The 22,156-nt window shown below is 42.3% G+C and overlaps 1 protein-coding gene across 1 annotated transcript in view; it reads left to right on the top strand.

Moving 5' to 3' along the window:
• Window positions 1-22,156, top strand: part of LOC111951643 (probable E3 ubiquitin-protein ligase HECTD2) — a 42,588-nt gene that overhangs the window by 4,005 nt on the left and 16,427 nt on the right. Inside the window, 15 exon segments of the mRNA XM_070434979.1 lie at window positions 1,026-1,155; window positions 2,270-2,408; window positions 2,808-2,910; window positions 4,983-5,072; window positions 5,239-5,303; window positions 5,584-5,629; window positions 7,224-7,333; window positions 7,760-7,908; window positions 8,248-8,371; window positions 9,028-9,124; window positions 9,256-9,363; window positions 11,347-11,479; window positions 12,188-12,276; window positions 17,631-17,789; window positions 19,270-19,344. Coding sequence (XP_070291080.1) covers window positions 1,026-1,155; window positions 2,270-2,408; window positions 2,808-2,910; window positions 4,983-5,072; window positions 5,239-5,303; window positions 5,584-5,629; window positions 7,224-7,333; window positions 7,760-7,908; window positions 8,248-8,371; window positions 9,028-9,124; window positions 9,256-9,363; window positions 11,347-11,479; window positions 12,188-12,276; window positions 17,631-17,789; window positions 19,270-19,344 — 1,617 coding nt within the window.

Below are 22,156 nucleotides of genomic sequence, written 5' to 3'. Positions count from 1 at the left end.
AGAGTTTACAGAACACTGGCAGAGCCAGGTAGAAATACTTTGTGCCACTTCCTGGGCTAAAACATAGCCATAATGAGCAGTGGTGCACAACTGGTTGAAATCAATCATTTAGCCAACACAGTGGCTATAGAAAACTCTAAAAGCAGACTAACTAGTCTATCATGGCATCACATTCATAGGTGTGTGTACATTCACACGTCCGCGTGTCCAATTGGAGCTCTAAGAAGCAGCAACAAACAAGAACACACACAGTAAMCAACCTAAATAAATGCACAAACTGAAGGAAAATAACTTCACTTGATTAACAAACATAGGCTAATGACAAGAGGGAAGTTTAATTTCCTGTGTTTTGTATCATATTGTACAACAGCTGATGTACCTAACACTGTAAAAGTGTGACTTTTTTATCAGTGTTATTTCCTGATATTTGCTGGTTTAAAATATAATTTACACTGGATCTTCTAATCAGCAGGTTTTGCATGGTTGGACATCACCAGGCGGTATAAGTTAATAGACCAATAACAAAGAGTTCTAAACCTCTCTACCAATAACAGATAGTTTTCACTCCCTTAGGCCCCTCACTCAGACTACTCCCAAACAGTCCTAGAAAAATGATTGCTTGAGAAAGTGTTTATTTGCTAAAAAAGCTATTTTGGTTTCTTTTTGACCATTTTAATGGAACAATATTACAGTAAGGTACCTAGTTACCCAGAAATGATTTCATATTAAAATAAAAATGGCTGCATTGGGCCTTTAAGTCAAGAGCACACAAGGGAGAGCAGGGCTTGAACTTGAGCATGCCTGTCACCATCACAAAGTCATTCTGGAGCAAAGTTAATCTCTAACTCCTATATGAAATGTTTCCCAACAGCACAAACTGTAGCAGGAGTTCCATGACTCCATAGCTGTTAAAGTGTAAGACTCAAAGGCCCTTTGAACTCTGAGCCCACTACAAGAACACACAGGCATACATACATAAGACATTGTTTTCAGTTTTCCTCCCATAATGATGTAATCTTCTACAGGATTTGGGGCGTGGTGCGAAACAGCCCTTTCCCWCCCTCAGCACGTTCATCTCCTCCCTTAACCAGCGGAGGGAGACGGGAGGACGGTTCAGCATGGGCACAAACCAGTGTCTACCAGGTGGACGACATGGTGAGTTAACAACACACTGTGGTGGTCTACAAAGACACTGGAGAAACGTAGCCCTTGCGTATCCTACAAGAATCTCTCCTCTTTCCAACCAGATTCCTGATGGGCTTCCCTATACTCACACAGAAGCTGGTCTCTCCACTGGATACAATGATATGTCACTCACCACTGTACAGCAATGGAGACATTGTTTATTTAGTTAAATGAAAAAATTACAGTATATCAAAGAACAGTTGTCAGGCCTGCAGTGCACACTAAATCTATTTAGTCACCGCTGTTACTGATGCCAATATAATTATGCGAACATCTCTGTCAAATGAAAGCCATATGAAGGCTTATTTTCATGGCGTATACATGTTGGTGGAGAGGAACCATGCAGCAGGAAAACATTTCCAAGCATTTGTCATTTCAAATGTAGTTGTTTAGATTCCTTGCCTGATTTATTGTTATGCACAAACTATATGATTGCTCTGCCATTTATGCAATCAATATGTTCCATCACTTGATATTTGTGTAACCTCACTGAAATTGAAACTTTCAGTTTAACATTTTCTTCCTCTGATCTTCAAATGAGATTTCTYTGCATAAAAGGGTTTTGATAGGAAAACAAAAGTATGGGCAACATGAATAGGATGAGATGAGATGGGTCAGCTATCTGAGGTAATGATGGACGTCATCAATTGTTATGACCTGGCAACACCCAGCAGAAATAGTTTAACAACTTCATTGTGTCTTCTTGTGAGAATGCTGTCATTAGTCTGAATACACTGTGGTCCTGGCCTGTTAGGTCCTGAAAAAGATTGGTAGAGACAATAATGTGTCCATACTTAACGGAAAGTCAGCATTGGTTAACTAAGGTCATGCAGTGAATGTACTATGTGATTACAGACTGATTGGGWCGAGTTTAATTAGTGTTGTTAGTGAAGCCAGTCTGAGCAAGTCGCAATCTAAGGATCTCGCAATCAAAGCCTTGTGAATCATGTCCATTGTGGAAGCTATGTATGTCGTCTTTGCAAGCAGTAAAAATATATTTACATATCTGCCACAGTACACAATAGTCATGTGTATGATACTCTGTGTAAAGGGAACTAACTATGTGGGTCTTGTAATTTCCCAGGGAGGGAGCTACCTCCTATTTGCAGTGATGTGAGGCAGAAACAGAGGATCTCCATCGACACACTTCCCCCCGAGGTGAAGGCCCCGTTCCCCTCTGAACCTGTCATCCCCCTCCGCACTAAGACCATCAAAGAGTTCCAGTGAGTAACACCACCTCTCCCCATGACCTCCATTTGACCTTGTAACAGTGAGTAACATACCTTATGATCGTCACAACTTCCCACTGGGCACAGACGTCATTTCAACGTCTTGTTTTGATTTAAATTTGGTAGAGTTGTCAACTAACGTAAATTCAACATGAAATAACATCATGTCATTGGATTTAGGTTAAAAGTTGGGTGAAAATCTTTTAAACATGTCCCTTACATTGATGACTGTTTGCAAATCCAATCAGTTTTCCACGTTGATTCAACATCAACACATTACATTTTTTTGTTCAATTGACGTGGAAACAACGTTGATTCAAACAGTTTTTGCTCACTGGGCTATGATTCGCTATGACAATGATTTATTGATGGATTCCTTCCACTGTGTTGCAGGGAAGACATGGAGCTAGCCACAACCTCAGGGGACTGGAGGGATGTGAGGGATTTCTACCTTACCACCTTTGACTCCTTTCTAGAGATCAATGCTGCCTTCAAGGTAATGGCTCTTGAAATGGCTCATGCAGGCATTTTGTTATTATGTTGTGAGTTATGCTTTCCCCAAACATACCTTATCAATTTTAGAATATTCCAAACCCTTTGGTTTAGTTCCTCGTATTAAATTATTGATATTTGCAGCACCTCTTTCTCCATTGTGAATTCTCTTAAGGAAAGCATGCAGAGCATGTGTTCTGGAAAGTGTTATTCATGAGGAAACCAACGGTGCATAATGTAAGAGAAAAGCTGCATTCGGAAAGTTCTGACCTTGACTTCTTCCAAACTTTATTACGTTACAGCCTTATTCTAATTTTTTTTTTTTTTTTTTAACTCATCAATCTACACACAATACCCCATAATGACAAAACAAAAACTGCTTTTTTGCAAATTTATAACAAAGAAAATCCAGAAATATAATATTTACATAAGAAGTTAGACTGTTTACTCAGTACTTTGTTAAAGCACCTTTGGCAGCGATTACAGCCTCGGGTCGTCTTAGGTATGACGCTAAAAGCTTGGCACACCTGTATTTTGGGAGTTTCTCCCATTCTTCTCTGCAAATCCTCTCAAGCTCTGTCAGGTTGGATGMGGAGRGTCGCTGCACAGCTATTTTCAGGTCTCTCCAGAGATGTTAGATCSGGTTCAAGTCCGGGGTCTGGCTGGGTCACTCAAGGACATTCAGTGACTTGTCCCGAAGCCACTCCTGCGCTGTCTTGGCTGTGTGCTTAGGGTCGTTGTCCTGTTGGAAGGTGAACCTTCACCCCTGTCTGACGTCCTGAGCGCTCTGGAGCAGGTTTTCATCAAGGATCTCTCTGTACTTTGCTCTGTTTATCTTTCCTTCGATCCTGACTAGTCTCACAGTCCCTGCCACTGAAAAACGTCCCCACAGCATGATGCTGCCACCACCATGCTTCACCGTAGGGATGGTGCCAGGTTTCCTCCAGATGTGATGCTTGGCATTCAGGCCAAAGAGTTCAGTCTTGGTTTCATCAGACCAGAGAATCTTGTTTCTCATGTCTGAGAGTCCTTTAGGTGCCTTAAGGGCAAATTCCAAGCGGGCTGTCATGTGCCRTTTACTGAGGAGTGGGTTCCGTCTAGCCACTCTACCATAAAGGCCTGATTGGTGGAGTGCTGGAGAGATGGTTGTCCTTCTGGAAGGTTCTCCCATGTCCACAGAGGAACTCTGGAGCTCTGTCAGAGTCACTATCGGGTTCTTGGTCACCTCCCTGACCAAGGCCCTTCTCCCCCAATTGTTCACTTTGGCCGAGTGGCCAGCTCTAGAAAGAGTTTTTCTTGGTGGTTCCAAACTTCTTCCATTTAAGAATGATGGAGGCCACTCTGTTCTTGGAGACCTTCAATGCTGCAGAAATGTTTTGGTACCCTTCCCTAGATATGTGCCTGGACACAATCTTGTCTCAGAGCTCTACAGACAATTCCTTTGACCTCATTGCTTGGTTTTTGCTCTGACATGCACTGTCAARTGTGGGGCCTTTGTATAGACAGGTGTGTGCCTTTCCAAATCATCTCCAATCAGTTGGATTTACCACAGATGGACTCCAATCAAGTTGTAGAAACATCTCAAGGATTATCAATGGAAACAGGATGCACCTGACCTCAATTTCGAGTCTCATAGCAAAGGGTGTTTTTAATTTTTAATATATTGGCAGAAATGTCTACATTCCTGTTTTTGCTTTGTCCCATTAGGACAAATACCCATTACCCATTAGGTATTGTGTGTAGATTGATGTGAAAAAAAATAACATTTTTAATCCATTTTAGAATAAGGCTGTAATGTAACAAAATGTGGAAAAGGGGAAGGGTCTGAATACTTTCCAAATGCACATAAGGTCCTATCCTTGTTTTGTTGGCATCGAGCAAGAATGGTTCCACACACACACACACACACACACACACACACACACACACACACACTATATGTCCTCACTGCAGACAAGCCCAGGGTTTGGCTGTAGCAAGTGCCTGTTGTTTGAGCTGTCGTTAAAAAGGCCTGAAATAAAAACATTTTAACAATGAGAAACGTAACATTTTCCCCTCCTTTTCCTCCTTTCTTAGAGAGAAGCTAATGCCCCATTTAACACAATCGAGGATTCTGGAGTCAACTCAACATTTTTGAATGCTGTTTATGATGCTTTACTCTGCACAGTAAGTACTGCCAACATGACCTTTCTATGGAAAAGATTATCGTATGACAAAACAAATGAAGTCCTATTCAGATTTTTTACCATGAAAGTGCTTCCTGAAACTAGCAGAATTTGGGTCATATTCATCTGATTTAGAGGTTAACTCATGTTTGTTTGTGTTGTTTTAGCCCCAAGACATCCAGAAATCAGTGTTGAAGGGAATCATTAACAGCCTATTAAGAGAATGGAAAGGGTGAGTGCTGCTTTCAATTTATACCTCTACTACCATTTACTGTTACTATGCTACCTGTTGTTACACTGCAGCAACCATTTACCATAAATAGAGCATTGCTTATGAGAACTAAATGACATTCATACAGTTGGGCATCTAATTAAACACAACATTTATTTTCAAATTTGTTGCCACATTGTGCTAGTTTGGGGTAGTCTAAATAATGAAATAGGTCTCGTTAGGCTGACTGTATACATTTTGATTTCATCCTTTTGCTGAAAACGATGTGTTGTGTTTTCAGTCCCAGAACGAAAGATGACCTGAGGGCATACTTCATCTTAGTTCAGGTAACATTTACTCCTTAAGCTAACATCTTTCTAAGTACATGCAGCAGTATGTTTTGTTTGTAAAAGTTTCATTTTATAAGGTATAAATAATGTTTTATGTTTTATGCTTTGTCTTTTGTGTTCAATTCCCTTGTGAAAAAGCTTGGATTGGTGTAAATGCTCAGTTAATCCCCATGTTGTTAAACAGTTAATTTCAGGACAGAAATAAATGGCTTATAATGCTCCCGTCATCAGATTTTTGGTTTCCATTAATCCCTGTCATTTCCTGTGGAAAGTGGGTTATTTTGTGCTTTCCAAACCACCACTGCCACAGGCTTAAAGGGACTGTTAGGGTCCCACATCCCCTGCAGTATTCTAGCCTCTGTAGTACTCTAGCCCCTTTTGTATTCTAGCCCCTTTTATATTCTAGCCCCTTTTATATTCTAGCCCCTTTTATATTCTAGCCCCTTTTATATTCTAGCCCCTTTTATATTCTAGCCCCTTTTGTACTCTAGTCCCTGTAGTATTATATCCCACTGCAGTCGCATGTGAAGTGATACAGAGGCAGCCGTTCTGGCTCATTGGATTCAGTGGCAGGACTTCTTTCTGCTCTCACGTCAGTTTTGAAGATAGTTTTGGCTATAGTGCAGTGAGTCTCTGTTTGTTTTGGTGGTCTAAGTGTCTGTGTTTTTCATAGAGAGACAGTAGTTATTGGTTTTGGTCTGATGTCTAGATGCTTATATCAGATGGTAGTGTGTTTTTCTGGTTCAGTATGTCTTGTTTCAGTGTACTGTGGCAGTGGATGTTCTTCTATTCCAACAGTACACTGTGTCTCTGTTCTTCTTACACCTGGGCACTTTTTACTGCAGCAGTAGTTCTGTCTGTTGGTCTAATGCCTAGCTGTACAGTACAGTGGCCAGGTTAAGCAAGARCGGCTGGAATCCTTAGGCCTCCTCCCTCTCCATACACCCCATTGACTCCAGGCGTATGTCAGGCAGTCAGTCCACAGCAGTACTTCAACAACTACTCTCTGTGCCCCGAGCTAGCTGTGTGACTAGAGTCGTTGATTTCACTTCACCTGTTTCACTTCACATAAAATCTAGTAACCCTAGTCCGTCTAGGGAAAATGTTAWTGATGTCATTAACTGAAATACTCTGAGTAAGTCTGTACTTGCTGTAACTAACAGTGTAGGACAATTGTAAACAAGATAGGCTATAGCAATTCTGTTTCAATTTCCTGTATATAAGTGTAGGCCTATTCTCTTGTTACACGTTCGTGTAAAGAATGTGGGTGGTTGTTCAACTGGGAGATACACAGCATACGTCTGATCAGCCAGATCCCTGATGTCATGTTCCTTGTTCTCCATGGAGACTGGGTGAGGTCATCCTGGATTGCTGGAATGTCGGTTTCCTGAATGATGCTGTTCTTTCGGAGAGGCTGAATGTTTTATGGTTTTCGCTGAAGTTCAGTGCATAGTAACCGATTAAATAGACTGGACCATAGTCAGCTTTTAAAGCTTTCTCTTGCCTCTCTTTTCTCTGTATTGGTGCAAGGCAACTTTGCAGTACATTCTGGATTTTTAGTACAGATGACATGTGTTGATTTGTTTTCTAGAACCCTCAGTATTCCAGCACCAGTACCTATGTGATCTATGCCCACCTACTGAGACAGATAGCTGCCCTGTCRGAGGCTGACCACCATTTCCTAGTGCACTGGTTTAAAAAGTAAGTGCAGTCTGCAAAGTGTGTCTTAAAGCCTCACCCCTGCATGGATTCTTAAACATGTATTATTATAAACCATGTGTTTGTTTCACACTAACACAGCCCACAGTTATGAATAGGGGTTGAGTAGTGAAGTATTTGATCTTCATAGAGGTGACTAACACCCAGCCTGTATCCAGTTGAGTAGGCGTTACAGTCTCTCCCTGCACGCTGTCACACCCAAACACTACCTAAAGTTCAGTATGGCCTGTGGTAACCTAAACGTTGTGTGTGTGTGTGTGTGTGTGTGTGTGTGTGTGTGGTTGTGTTGTGTGTTGTGTGTGTGTGTGGTGTGTGTGTGTGTGTGTGGTGTGTGTGTGTTGTGTGTGTGTGTGTGTGTGGGTTGTGTTTGTGTGGGTTAAACGCTTCCTGTTCCTCGCCCCTCCCCAGACTGTCTCCAAGGCGTTTCAGGCAGCTGGTGGAGCGGTTTCTTCACTTCATCTCCACTCGTCTGTTACCTGCTCCTCCTGATGAACTGCCCCCTCTGACCAGGTGCTCCTGGTGGATCCCTGCTGCCACCAAGGTCCTCGCCCTCTTCAGTAAGTCATGTCCACAACATCAGGAACAGGGTATTTTACCCGGTGTACCCCTGGAGCTGTTCAGTGGATTCTGGGTAACCCCACAGTGCTACAATATGAGCCCTGTGTTATCCAGCATGTGCTGTAAAACCTGATACACATACCAGAGACAAAGTGAAAGTGTCATTGTTCAAGGGAGTTTTCTAGAGCCATCATCCAGAGAGAGGTGTCAGGAGGGCCGGAGGGGTGACGTGGTTTTTCATGCATATAGAATCTCTACCTAGATTCTATCTCGGGTGTAAAGTCATTTAGACATGTGTAGATAAACTCTAATGCCCTTGTATACCCTGTCCCCACCAGATGCAGCTAACAGCATATCCACGCCTCCTATCATGTCCTTCACGGACTTCTACAACATCACCTTGGACCACATCGACATCATGGAGCAGTACCGCACCTGGCAGAGCCACGGCAACTCCAACAAGTGAGTCCCTAGTTTACAGGATCAACACTCGGATCCCATATTCAGGGTCCAGTGTTTTTCCTGACCAGGACATTTTCTGAGCCCTTCTTATAGGCCAAAACTTATTGGTTAAACGTCTTCCAATTCTGAACATAGTTAGGAAGTCCTGCTGGGAAGATTGTAAACKACAGCATGTCGTTTTCCCATTTCCCATATCAGCCAGTGATTGACAGCACATGGTACTGAGAGCAGAACACACGGCACATTAGATATACTTCTCATAAGCTGCACATGTTTTTCCTCTCTCCCTGTGTGTCCGTTCCAAGTTTTTGATGATACAGCTCCCTCTTGTGTGCCATACATCATATGAACAGCTGAAAGTGCTAATGCAGCGCTACTGAAGGTTAGCCTTCCCCAGCTCTCCTCTCGCTGTGGCAACCCTCAGTGGAACAGCTCTGTGAGTCAGAGCCGAAACTCAAAACAGAGCACATCACGCCTCCATATGGTGTGACCGTCAAGGGACACATATTATGGAGAGAGAAGGATATTGCACAATGATTCCTCTTTCTAAAGATGGAACTGATTGTGGAGCAGTCCAGAGACTGTGGGCTACACTCTCCATATTTTATCATCTTCTTCCCAAGTGCATTTTTTTCTTCCTATCTTCTCCTCCTCAGGTTCTCTTTCTGCCAGTTCCCATTTATCCTGTCAACAATGGTGAAGAGAGCCATCATCCAGAGGGACTCAGAATAGCAGATGATCAGCATGGCCAGAGTGAGACACACAGCCTATTGTCTTCTGTCAACTTTCCTTTATCATCGACACCGTTGACTCTGAGCTGTGCATAAACTGAGATAACCTGCTTTCATATTTTTAAAAAAATAATGCAGTATGTGTTTTTCCAGCAAAGCCTGGTGAACAAGGTCTCCCGCAGGCAGAGAGTGAACATGAACCTGCTGTTCCTCAACATCAAGGTACGACGGGCCCAGCTACTCAGCGACTCATTGGATGAGGTAAGACCTCCTAACACACCAAGCGTTGGGTGTGGTCGAGATGTTYTTGAAACACTGTCCTCTGTYWWWKAAWAWATATATATATATATATATCAGTTGAAGTCTGAAGTTTGCATACACTTAGGTTGGAGTCATTAAAACAACTTTTTCAACCACTCCACAAATGTCTTGTTAACAAACTATAGTTTTGGCAAGTAGGTTAGGACATCTACTTTGTGCATGACAAGTCATTTTTCCAACAATTGTTTACAGACAGATTATTTCACCATAATTATCGTCGTTATGATTATTTAACTTATAATAATACTTATAATTCACTGTATCACAATTCCAGTGAGTCAGAAGTTTACATACACTAAATTACATTACACTACTACATACACTAAACTGTGCCTTTAAACAGCTTTGAAAATTCCAGAAAATGATGTCATGGCTTTAGAAGCTTCTGATAGGCTAATTGACATCATTTGAGTCAATTGGAGGTGTACCTGTGGATGTATTTCAAGGCCTACCTTCGAACTCAGTGCCRRTTTGCTTGACATCATGGGAAAATCAAAAGAAATCACCCAGGACCTCAGGAAAAAAATTGTAGACTTCCACAAGTCTGGTTCACCCTTGGGAGCAATTTCCAAATACCTGAAGGTACCACATTCATCTGTACAAACAATAGTACGCAAGTATAAACACCATGGGACCACGCAGCCGTCATACCGTTCGGGAAGGAGACTCATTCTGTCTCCTAGAGATGAACGTACTTTGGTGCGAAAAGTGCAAATCAATCCCAGAACAGCAAATTACCATGTGAAGATGCTGGAGGAAACAGGTACAAAAGTATCTATATCCACAGTAAAACGAGTCCTATATTGACATAACCTGAAAGGCCGCTCAGCAAGGAAGAAGCCACTGTTCCAAAACCGCCATAAAAAAGCCAGACTACGGTTTGCAACTGCACATGGGGACAAAGATCGTACTTTTTGGAGAAATGTCCGCTGGTCTGTTGAAACAACAAAAATAGAACTGTTTGGCCATAATTATCGTCGTTATGTTTGGAGGAGAAATGGGGAGGATTGTAAGCCAAAGAACACCATCCCAACCGTGAAGCACGGGGGTGGCAGCATCATGTTGTGGGGATGCTATGCTGCAGGAGGGACTGGTGCACTTCACAAAATAGATGGCATCATGAAGAGGAAAATTATATGGATATATTAAAGCAACATCTCAAGACAGGAAGTTAAAGCTTGGTTGCAAATGGGTCTTCCAAATGGACAATGACCCCAAACATACTTCCAAAGTTGTGGCAAAATGGCTTAAGGACAAAAAAGTCAAGGTATTGGAGTGGCCATCACAAAGCCCTGACCTCAATCTTATAGAGAATTTGTGGGCAGAACTGAAAAAGCGTGTGCGAGCAAAGAGGCCTAKAAACCTGACTTGGTTACACCATCTCAGTCAGGAGGAATATTCCAAAATTCACCCAACTTGTTGTGGGAAGCTTGTGGAAAGCTACCTGAAACGTTTGACCCAAGTTAAACAATGTGATGGGAATGTGATGAAAGAAATAAAAGCTGAAATAAATTATTCTCTACTGTTATTCTGACATTTCACATTCTTAAAAAAATGTGGTGATCCTAACTGATCTAAGACAGGGAATTTTTACTCGGATTAAATGTCAGGAATTGTGAAAAACTGAGTTTAAATGTATTTGGCTAAGGTGTTTGTAAACTTCCGACTTCAACTGTGTGTGTGTATATATATATATATAAGAAATGTCCTCTTTATGAAGTTGTCTGGTTCTAATGGTGATAGAAATCACATAACGCTACAGCACAGAGCCATTAGTGGACCCATTGCTTCCCCCTCTAAAGCCCATCTGGTATTTTGCTCTGGAAGTTCTGTCACCACGGCTTGATTTGGAAAACCGTCCTGGCCGTAAAACGCAGGGTTTGTGTCTCCCCTCCCCCTCCACCCCTCCCTRACCTTGTCCAGCTGAGCAGGAAGAGAGCAGACCTGAAGAAAAAGCTCAAGGTCACTTTCGTAGGAGAGGCGGGGCTCGACATGGGCGGCCTCACCAAGGAGTGGTTCCTGCTGCTGGTTCGACAGATTTTCCACACTGACTATGGTGAGACATGGAATGCAGGACAGAATATATTGGCCTCATTTAGCAACTTTCACATAGAATCCATATATTGCTTAAAACCCATGCAAGATTCATCAAATGTTTCTGCCTCTCATTTGAGATACTGGAAGAAATGGAAAGCAAATCAGCTTTTATTGAAATCTCAGCAGAATTAGAATATTAGCCATAAAGCCATTCTCACACTGCCAATACAAACCTAATAACTGTGAAACACTGGCGTGAGCTTGTTGCTTTTGGAGTCATTGAGTCTCTCTCTCTCCTTCTCTCTCAGTCCTCRAAGCCCAGTTATTCTTTCCATAGATACATTTTCAGAGATGCGGGCTGCTTGCCTAGACTATATGAAAACTGTGCCCGCTCATTAAAAACGCGAACCAACCCATCTACACTCAAGTTTTTTTTTCTTGTCAGAAAGTTAATGTTAGCTTTTTGTTTGTCAGCTTTTCATAGCCCAGCTGTAAAGGGCACAATAATGTTTCATGTTTGAAGGTCAAGAGTTTTCATCTGGTTAAGGAAACTGTTGAAAGCACCTGGGAATGTTTTCGGTCAACTTTTAGAATACTACTATATATAATATTATTAGACTAGACATTGAACAGACGTTTGTGTTACATTAGGCCTGTGGAGGGATTTTCCCAGTCCCATTTATGCTCCTTTCACTGGATTATATATCAAACTTGTTTGTTTTTTCAGGCATGTTCACCTACTTGAAYGATTCCGGTTGTCATTGGTTCAGCAGCTGGAAATGTGACAACTACTCAGAGTTTCAATTGGTCGGGACTGTATCCTTTCATTCCTAACCCAGGAATTACTGTGTCAACGGTTTCAGATATGCAGCAATCTGCACCACACACACAGATGAGGCAGTGCTGGAAAACCACACTGGCGAAACTGATACTTAATGTATTTGCGATGCTATAAATCAGTCTAACCATTGCAATATATGCTTATTATCTATATTTAATAGGACTTAGATGAAATTTTCACTGTATTATGTAAACCACTTTTGCGAGACATGYACAATAACAGAATCTTCATGATTCATAAGCATGAGGTTGTTTCCTGTATTCAATAAGTAAGAGATACGAAAAAGTACAATTTCAAACCACTGAACATAACATTCCTAACACTCCTGAGATAAAGCTGATCTGGACAGCTGGTCTGTCTATATATTAGGATGCCAGCGGCCACCTAATCATCATATTGACCTAGTAATGCCGTTACATTCATATGTCATGTCAGTGTAAGCCAACGTAATCTGACAACTTGTCCTCACTTAACCCACTGTACATTGCTATTTATCTACGAATGTTAAACCTATTGTGTTTTAGTTAACATATTTATTACATATACTTATATTGTAAACAGCCTGGAGTGGGCAATATCCTTTATCTGTAGATAGTCTTCCTTTGTCTGTAAAGCCCTCATGGAGTACTCATGACTTGCAAACTTTGACCTAGGATTGTCCTCTCTTGACTTGATCTACTGGGTTGCAGTGCCTGAAGAAGACACTGTCGATACAGAAATHGAATCCATGGGTGTGGTGGTGTTAGTGCTGTTAGGACTGATCACGAGTGACTGCAGCGCCAACACAGAAACCAACACAGAAACCACTGTGCTGTGATTGGCCGGCCTATTGTGCGTCTGCCTCCTAGTGGGATGTCACAATTAAGCAATCAAATCAATTTTATAAAGCCCTTTTATTATCAGCAGTTGTCACAAAGTGCTTTACAGATACCCAGCCTAAAAACCCAAAGAATAAGCAATGCAGATGCAGAAGCACATTGGTTAGAAAAAAACTCCCTAGAAGGCAGGAACCTAGAAAGAACTAGAGAGGAACCATGCTCCAAGGGGTGGCTTTACCGGGTGGAGATTTAAAGGGATAGTGTGAGATTTTAGGAAATGAAGCACTTTTTCTCATGAATACCATTTGTATGTCTCTGCATCCAGTTTGAAGGAAGTTGCTAAGTAGCGTTGGTGCAATTGCTAACTAGTGTTAGCGCAACTTCCAGTCATTGCGCTAACACTAGTTAGCAATTGTGCCAAAGCTAGTTAGCAACTTCCTTCAAACTGGATGCAGAGACATACAAATGGTACCGAGTCAGATGAACCCATGGATAAMTGGAAAAATCTCACTATCCATTTAATATTTTAACTTTCACCTCAGTAGTTGGAATRATATCAAACATTTTGAGTGAGTCTCTCACTGTAAACTTTTGCCCCAGATGTTGTACAGACTGAACAAAGAAATTGTTAAAAGTAGTGGAAGTAGCTATCCTCGACCAATCTTCCATCAACTTTCAGTTTTATATTTCCCTTAAATGTCCCATGCCTCTTAAACTATGTTTTTCCAAATTTGTTTACAATCACCTTTCGCCTCATTTTTGACGTTAATGAAGAAGTCGGCTTTAGATTTTCTGAGCTCGAGGACGATCTTGTTGAATATCTTTGTCAACATCTAGTCCAATTGTTACTGCTTACTGTAATGCACCATCTCTGTTTTCATTAACTGCCATAGGGTGTCAATTCATTGAAGTAAATTGCATTAGTGCGTTTTCAAGAGACGGCAATAAAAAGTTTTAAAGAAATAGACGGAATACGTTTTCCCCTATGTATGTTTCAAGGGAGTGATGTATTACCACATTGCGAAGTAGATCATATTCAGTCTATTCCTACCTACAGGTGAGCCGGTGCTTTACATAACATTTAGTCTGTGGCCTAGCGGGGCTGTGTGCTAGCTAAGTGCTAAATTAGCCAACCTGTTCCTGTAGTCTTGGCAGTCTGTCAGGCGGTCATGGAAAGAGTATAGGAAGAAACTTAGAAACTTAATGTCAGGTTAGAGTCTAGACAATGTCTGCATGTGAAACGGTACCCTATTCCCTATGCAGGTCGTCAGGCTCCAAGGGGTGGCCAGCCTCTTCTGGCWGTTCCGGGTGGAGATTTAAAGGGATAGTGTGAGATTTTGGCAATTAAGCCCTTTTCCCACTTGTCAAGAGTCAGATGAACTCATGGATACCATTTGTATGTCTCTGCGTGCAGAACAGGCCAAGAGTTATAGATCTGAGACTACATCTGAGGCCTCTGAATCCCTCTCCTACTCGAGAGCTCAAGGCAGTAAAAGGCAGCCTGTCAAATAAAAGCCAGATGGATGAGGAAGGACCCTCTTATAGCTCACAGACTTTGATATGGATGGTGGATCACAGCCACTTACCTCTGAGATTTGTTTACACTGAAAGTGTGTTTCCATGATGTTAGAGTTGTGCTTTGCACGATGCAGAGATGGTGCACACTGCATGCTGTTCCTACTTTGTGCATGTTGTTTGGAGTTTTTACACTTTGCAGTAGTCTTGTGRTGGAATTGAGCCTGCATATTGCTTTAACTTGCAATGGGATGGGTTAAGACACGTGTTGCAAAACGAGACTACAGGGACAGGTTCAAAGGAAGAGAAATTCAGACGGAGGGAGATTTTGACATAGAGAGATTGTAGAGACAGACATTTGAAGGTCGCCGGTTTACATGTTACATTTTAGTCATTTAGCAGACGCTCTTTACCAGAGCAACTGACAATGGTGAGGGCATACATTTATATACTTTTTTCAAACTGGTCCCTTGTTGCAAACGCCATGCTCTACCAACTGAGCCACACGGGACCACTGGCATTACCTCTCTGAGCCACACAGTTGTCTTGGCATTACCTCTCTGATTACCCCCCCCCCCTGTCACAGACACAATGTCAAGTAGTCTGTCTGTTAGCAGATCTACAACCAGCTCTTGTATTGATATAGCCTTCCAGGCTACTGTCTCTCAAAGCACATAGTATATACAGCTCAGTATGAGCCCTTTAGCCTACTACACTGAACAAAAATATGAACGCAACATGCAACAATTTCTAAGATTCTACTGAATTACAGTTCATATAAGGAAATCAGTCAATTGAAATGAATTAATTAGGCTCTAATCTATGGATTGCATGACTGGGAATACAGATATTCATCTGTTAGTCACAGATACCTTAAAAGCAAAGGTAGCGGCATGGATCAGAAAACCAGTCAGTATCTGGTGTGACTATTTGCCTCATGCAGTGTGACATCTCCTTCGCATAGAGTTMATCAGGCTGTTGATTGTTGTGTGTGGAATGTTGTCCCACTCCTGTTCAATGGCTGTGAGAAGTTGCTGGATATTGGCGGGAACTGGAACACGCTGTCGTACACGTCGATCCAGAGCATCCCAAACATGCTCAATGGGTGACATGTCTGGTGTGTATGGAGGCCATGGAAGAACWGGGACATTTTTATCTTCCAGGAATTGTGTACAGGTCCTTGCGACATGGGACTGTGAATTATCATGCTGTAACATGAGGTGATGGCTGCGGATGAATGTCACGACAATGGGCTTCAGTATCTCTGTGCATTCAAGTTTCCATCAATAAAATGCAATTGTGTTTGTTGTGCGTAGCTTATGCCTGCCCATARCATAAWCCCAGCGCCACCATGTGGCACTCTGTTCACAGRGATGACAATTGCAAAACGCTCGCCCGCTTGCCATACACACTGTCTGCCATCTGCCCGGTACAGTTGAAACCAGGATTCATCCATGAAGAGCACACTTCTCCAGCGTGCCAGTGGCCATCGAAGGTGAACATTTGCCCACCGAAGTCAGTTACGACGCTAAACTCCAGTCAGGTCAAGACCCTGGAGAGGACGACGAGAATGCAGATGAGCTTCCCTGAGACTGTTTCTGACAGTTTGTGCGGAAATTCTTCGGTTGTGCAAACCCACAGTTTAATCAGCTGTCCAGGTGGCTGGTCTCAGATGATCCRACAGGTGAAGAAACTGGATGTGGAGGTCCTGGGCTGGCATGGTTACACGTGGTCTACGGTTGTAAGGCCAGTTGGACGTACTGGCCACCCGATACTTGTTTAGTAGAGAAATTAACATTCAATTCTCTGGCAACAGTTCTGGTGGACATTCCTGCAGTCAGAATGCCAATTGCATGCTCCCTCAACTTGAGACATCTGTGGCATTGTGTTGTGTGACAACTGCACATTTTAGTGGCAAGCACAAGGTTCACCTGTGTAATGAGCATGCTGTTTAATCAGCTTCTTGACATGCCACACCTGTCATGTGGATGGATTATCTTGGCAAAGAAGAAATGCTCATTAACAGGGATGTAAGCAAATCTGTGCACAGAATTTGAGAGAAATTAGCTTTTTGTGCGTATAGAAGATTTCTGGGATCTTTTATTTCAGCTCATGAAACATGGGACCAACACTTTACATTGCGTTTTATATTTTTGTTTAGTGTATTAGGTCTTTGCCCTCAAATTCCCCAAAATAACGTTGTGTGAAGCTCCTTCCCTCAGTGTTGCCTAATATTGTACGGTGAGATTTCCAACCGTTGAAGTACTTGGAAAGCCAATGACATTAGAGTTTCAGAGTAGGTGGCGGTGTATTTCCTTCACTACGGGAACCCCGTTGAATTTCTCATGGTTCTGTGAGTTTGAAAGTGTGTGCACAAAAGTGTGTATGTGTGCATGTCTTAGTGTTGTGCGTGTCTGTGCAGTTTGCATACATGTGTGTTTGTGTGTGTACTCTTGAATCCAGGCACCCACTGTACCTGCAGTTAACACATTATAAAGTGATCTTTGTGTGGGCTTTAACTCTGAAATACATCGAGTGGCTCCCTCATTTGGAGGCAATATGGAGACTAGGCAGTTAGGAACGTGCGTGCGTAGGTGATGGAGAATTAATGGGATAAATGTCCTGTCCACCTGCTGGGTTTTGTGGGGAAGGGGCGGTGGCTGACGTAGTCTGAACACACACAGTAACACAATGTAGTCATTTACTCTGTCCTGGTGTAATTTAGAAACATTCTTCGTGCAGTCTGGTCTCTGTGTGCTTACTGGGCATCAGCCCAAACATTCACAGTCGTATGGTACTGTACGTTATGTCCAAGTTTCCTGTGTTATTGTGTTGCACTAATACATTCATTAATGTTACTGAATCTGTGTATTGTTAGAAGGCTCAGGATAATAGCGTTTTGATATAAGACACTGATCCTGCTTTGGTGAACACTGATCACCTAAAATGGCCTGATCTTTCTGTGAATCAATGTCTGGTCCTTGACTCTGTGCCAGCTCATGGGTCTCGCTGTGTACAACAGCATTGCTCTGGACATCCACTTCCCTCCTTACTGTTACAAGAAGCTCTTGACTCCACCCATTGTGCCATGTGACCAGAATACTCCCATCGGCATGGCAACCGCCACCCTGGGCGACCTGCAGCAGGTCATGCCGGTATGTCTTCTCTGATTGGTTCATCTGAAGCACAGCATTTAGAGTTAGAAATGTACTCATTAAGGATAGGCATCCTCAACAGTAGGTCAGTCAGACCAGTGAGGATCACAATACCCTGTTTAACCAGCTGGGGGAACCACAGTTTAGCTTTTCTTTCTTTACTCCCAAATGTTTTCCTTTGGGCTGGATCCAATCTCTGAAACTCARCTGAATTCATAAAAATGTATCAGTATTTTACACTTTTCATTCATTTTGTCCAATGTGAAATAACTCTACGGTCTCTTATTCTAAAATGTACACACCCATTGCTGAGATAGTGTTTCTCTGTGTAAGAATTTGCTTTTAATTGTTAAACTGTGCCAGATGTTTGCCTCCTAGTTTCTTGGGGCTTTGTTCATAGTTTCATAAGAGTGGGGRGTTGTTCTCTGCCCTGTCTGTCCTAAAAAACCTTTGTTTTAATAACACTGTGGSTTTGATGAAGCAGGGTGGCTGGCCTGGCATACTCCCAGTGCCACAGTAATGCTGCCCTGGCTCCCTTTGGGGCATGAAAGGCAGGCACAGCCATGCCACTATATCACTGATCAGAGACTGTCCCTTCATCTTATGTAACTGCTTTGCAGCTGGGCTGATTCAAGAAGACGGTTAAAAGTCGCTTTGCTGTACAGTCCCATCTGCAAAGGCAATTGACCTTTTGCTAAGCCCCGCCCCCCTTGATTACTATTGCAATCTCTGACAACATTTTTATGGGAAGCCTATTTCCCCGTATGAACCACTGGCGAAATCTCAAACTGTGTTTTTAGTACATAATAAWATTAAACACAGATTACCCCATGCTAATTAGCAAACTCTCGCGTATGTTGTGGTGGACTGTCATTACAATCGCTAAATGGGAACCTGGTAAAATTGTAGTGTGTCTAGCCACTGAATGTCTCTGAATTCACTGTCCGCGTGTAGCCAAAGCTACTAACCATTTTTTGAGCTAACTAGAGCTCTCAAATCATATCCTGATGTCGACAGCAGATGAGAGTTGTATTAATAACATGGCTGACTTCGCTAGCTAACATAKATTTTTTGAAAACTGGCTAGCTAGCTAGTGTTAGCAAAGTTGGGTAGTCAATGAGAAGCTAGCAAACAATGTAACAAAAGTATAATTTCAGATTTAAAAAATACTCCAACAGACTCTGCATTTCAGGAATCACAGTACCCCTGGTGCACTGTTCAATTATTTAACCAATACGTTTGTTTTTTGTTGTTGTTAAACTTAGTTTTTCCCACTGCCCTCACTGGCTTACATGTGTTTCACGTGTGTTGAATGGTGTGCTGAATACAACAGCTGATTAGCTTTAGAACAGAAGCTTGCTAACATAACATGCTTATTCATGCAGCACACATAGTAATACATGACCCGTGTCACGCTGTGTGCAACATACAGTCCATTTGAAAGGAAATAATAAAAGTGACAAAGTATTTGCTATTTCAGGATCTGGCTCATGGGCTTGGAGAGCTGCTCTGCTATGAGGGCAATGTGGAAGAAGACTTCTATCTGACCTTCCAGGTATGGACCTCTCCTATMTATTAACAGTGCAAGGCCAACAGTGCACTATTGAACAGGACACATTGAGCAGCACAAGTTCACCAAATTGCCCCAGTGAGAAATATGTAATTATAAAGTTCAAATGTACATAGATCAAAAAAATAAAAGGATCTTAGGCCAATTAGTTTGGCTAAAGTGTTCCCCAAACCTTCAGAAGGTTTTGGCCTCACAAGGTTTTAATTACAGACTCCATCAAGATGACCGGGAGCTGTTTAATGATTCAGTTACATGACTTCATCAATTAAAACTTCTTATGGCTGCATCCCGCTACCGGGATCGATATGACAGCAGCCAGATAAAGTGCAGGGTGCCAAATTCAAAAAAKAYAAATCTCATAATTAAAATTCCTCAAACATACATGTGTSTTATATCATTTTAAAGGTATTCTTGTTGTTAATCCCACCAAGTGTCCGATTTTCAAATATGCTTTTCAGTGAAAGCACTACAAACGATTATGTTAGGTCACCATCAAACCACAATAAGCACAGCCATTTTTCCAGCGAAAGATAGCAGTCAGAAAAAGCAGAAATAGAGATAAAATTAATCACTAACCTTTGATTATCTTCATCAGATGACACTCATAGGACTTCATGTTACACAATGCATGCATGTTTTGTTTGATAAAGTTCATATTTATAACAAAAAATCGGAGTTTACATTGGCGCGTTACATTCACTAGTTCCAAAAACATCCAGTGATAGTGCATAGCCACATCGTTTCAACAGAAATACTAATCATAAATGTAGATGATAATACAAGTTATACACATGGAAATATAGATATACCTCTCCTTAATGCAACCGCTGTGTCAGATTTCAAAAAAACTTTACGGAAAAAGCAAATCATGCAATAATCTGAGACGGAGCTCAGAACAATAGCCAAATTAGCCGCCACGTTCCAACCGGAGAATTACATTGACGTCAGAAGAGCGATGGAACGGACGTCCTACTCATGTGAAGGTGCATGGTGAATGTGTGATCAGCTCGTGGAAGTGATTACTCATTCCTGTCTCCTTCGGCCCCCCTTCACATTAMAGTCATCAGACAAAGTTCTGTTGACTGTTGACATCTAGTGGAAGCCGTAGGAAGTGAAAACTCATCTATATCTCGCTGCAATTTCAATTGAGAGCTTGGTTGAAAATCTGACACCTCAGAAACAATTCAAACAGGAAGTGGAACTTCTCAGGTTTTTGCCTGCCATATGAGTTCTGTTATACTCACAGACATAATTCAAACAGTTTTAGAAGTGTTTCAGAGTGTTTTCTATCCAATATGAATAATAATATGCATATATTAGCAACTGGGACTAAGGAGCAGGCCGTTTAATATGGGCACCTCTGTGCACCTTTCATCCAAGCTACTCAATACTGCCCCTGCAGCCATAAGAAGTTAATAGGTGGTGTGTCACTGGTAATAGGGCTACGTGTCATAGTGTGTGGGTATGGAGGGTCTGAAGGCTGTGGAGATGCATTCTCTCACGCCCTCCTCAAGACTAACACTCCAGTGTGAAAAGCAGTGACTATCACTGTGTCCGAATTGCCATTGGAAGGAGTGGGATCTGGGTAAGGCTTTGATTTTCATCATTAGTGATCATGAAACTTAGACTGAATCTGCGATAGAGATAGAAGAACGTCAGAGGTCAAAATCAATCCATCACTAATCATGAGTTAGGTGGTCACACCTCTGAACTATTACAAAATTGTGAGATAATGATTTTGGAAATGTGCATTTTGGCCTCTGTGTCGAGGCCCAAGGTTTCAGGGTCTTTCACCCTTTTACTGAGGCAGAGATATACTCACTGACCTGTATTCAGTTCCCGACCACCACCATCCATTACCCCTCTATGCTATATCTATAGACATATATCACATCATATAGACATTACACTCAGTGGCCAGTTTATTAGGTACACCRTTTTKAAAAAAAATGGTTTGCACCTACAAACAGTGGCCGTGGCTTGCTATATAAAACGGGCATCGAGGCATTCAGTTACTATTCGTTAGAATGGGCAAAACGAGAACTAGGCTGAGCGTGGGACGATCGTRGGTAACAATGTTCCAGTATCTCAGAAACGGCCGGCCTCATGGGCTTTTCACGCACGACAGTGTCTAGGGCCCTCAAACTCAACTCCTCACCTCGAAGCCAGTTCCACTGCGCTTTTTCATTGTTGCCTTCTAATCAGGGATAGATTTTCGACCTGGGAAAACAGGTGGGTGCAAATAATTGTCAGGTAGAACAGAAAAACAGCAGGCWCCGGACCTCGTAGAGTAAGAGTTGAATACCCCTGGTCTAGGGTTTACCGAGAATGGTGCGACAAAAACATCCAGTCAGCGGCAGTACTGTGGGTGAAAACAGCTGGTTGATGAGAGGTCGAGGGAGAGTGGCAAAAATCGTGCAAGCTAACCGGCGGGCCACAAACAGACAAACAACAGTGCAGGTATGACAGTGGTGTGCAGAACGGCATCTTGGAATGCATAACTCATCMGTCCTTGTCATGGATGGGCTATTGCAGCAGACYACCACACCGGTTTCCACTCCTATCAGCTAAAAACAAGAAGAAGCGTCTCCAGTTGGCACTTGATAACTAACACTGAACAATTAAGGAGTGGAAAAACATTGCCAGGTCCGACGAATACCCATTTCTGTTGCGTCATAGTGATGGCAGAGTCAGGAGTTGTTTGTAAGCAGCATGAGTACATGGCTCCATCCTGCCTGGTGTCAATGGTACAGGCTGGTATCGGTGGTGTAGTGGTGTGGGGAAGGTTTTCCTGGAA

Source organism: Salvelinus sp. IW2-2015, linkage group LG25, assembly GCF_002910315.2.
Source record: "Salvelinus sp. IW2-2015 linkage group LG25, ASM291031v2, whole genome shotgun sequence".
NCBI lineage: Eukaryota > Metazoa > Chordata > Actinopteri > Salmoniformes > Salmonidae > Salvelinus > Salvelinus sp. IW2-2015.
This window is presented reverse-complemented; position numbering and strand designations above follow the sequence as displayed.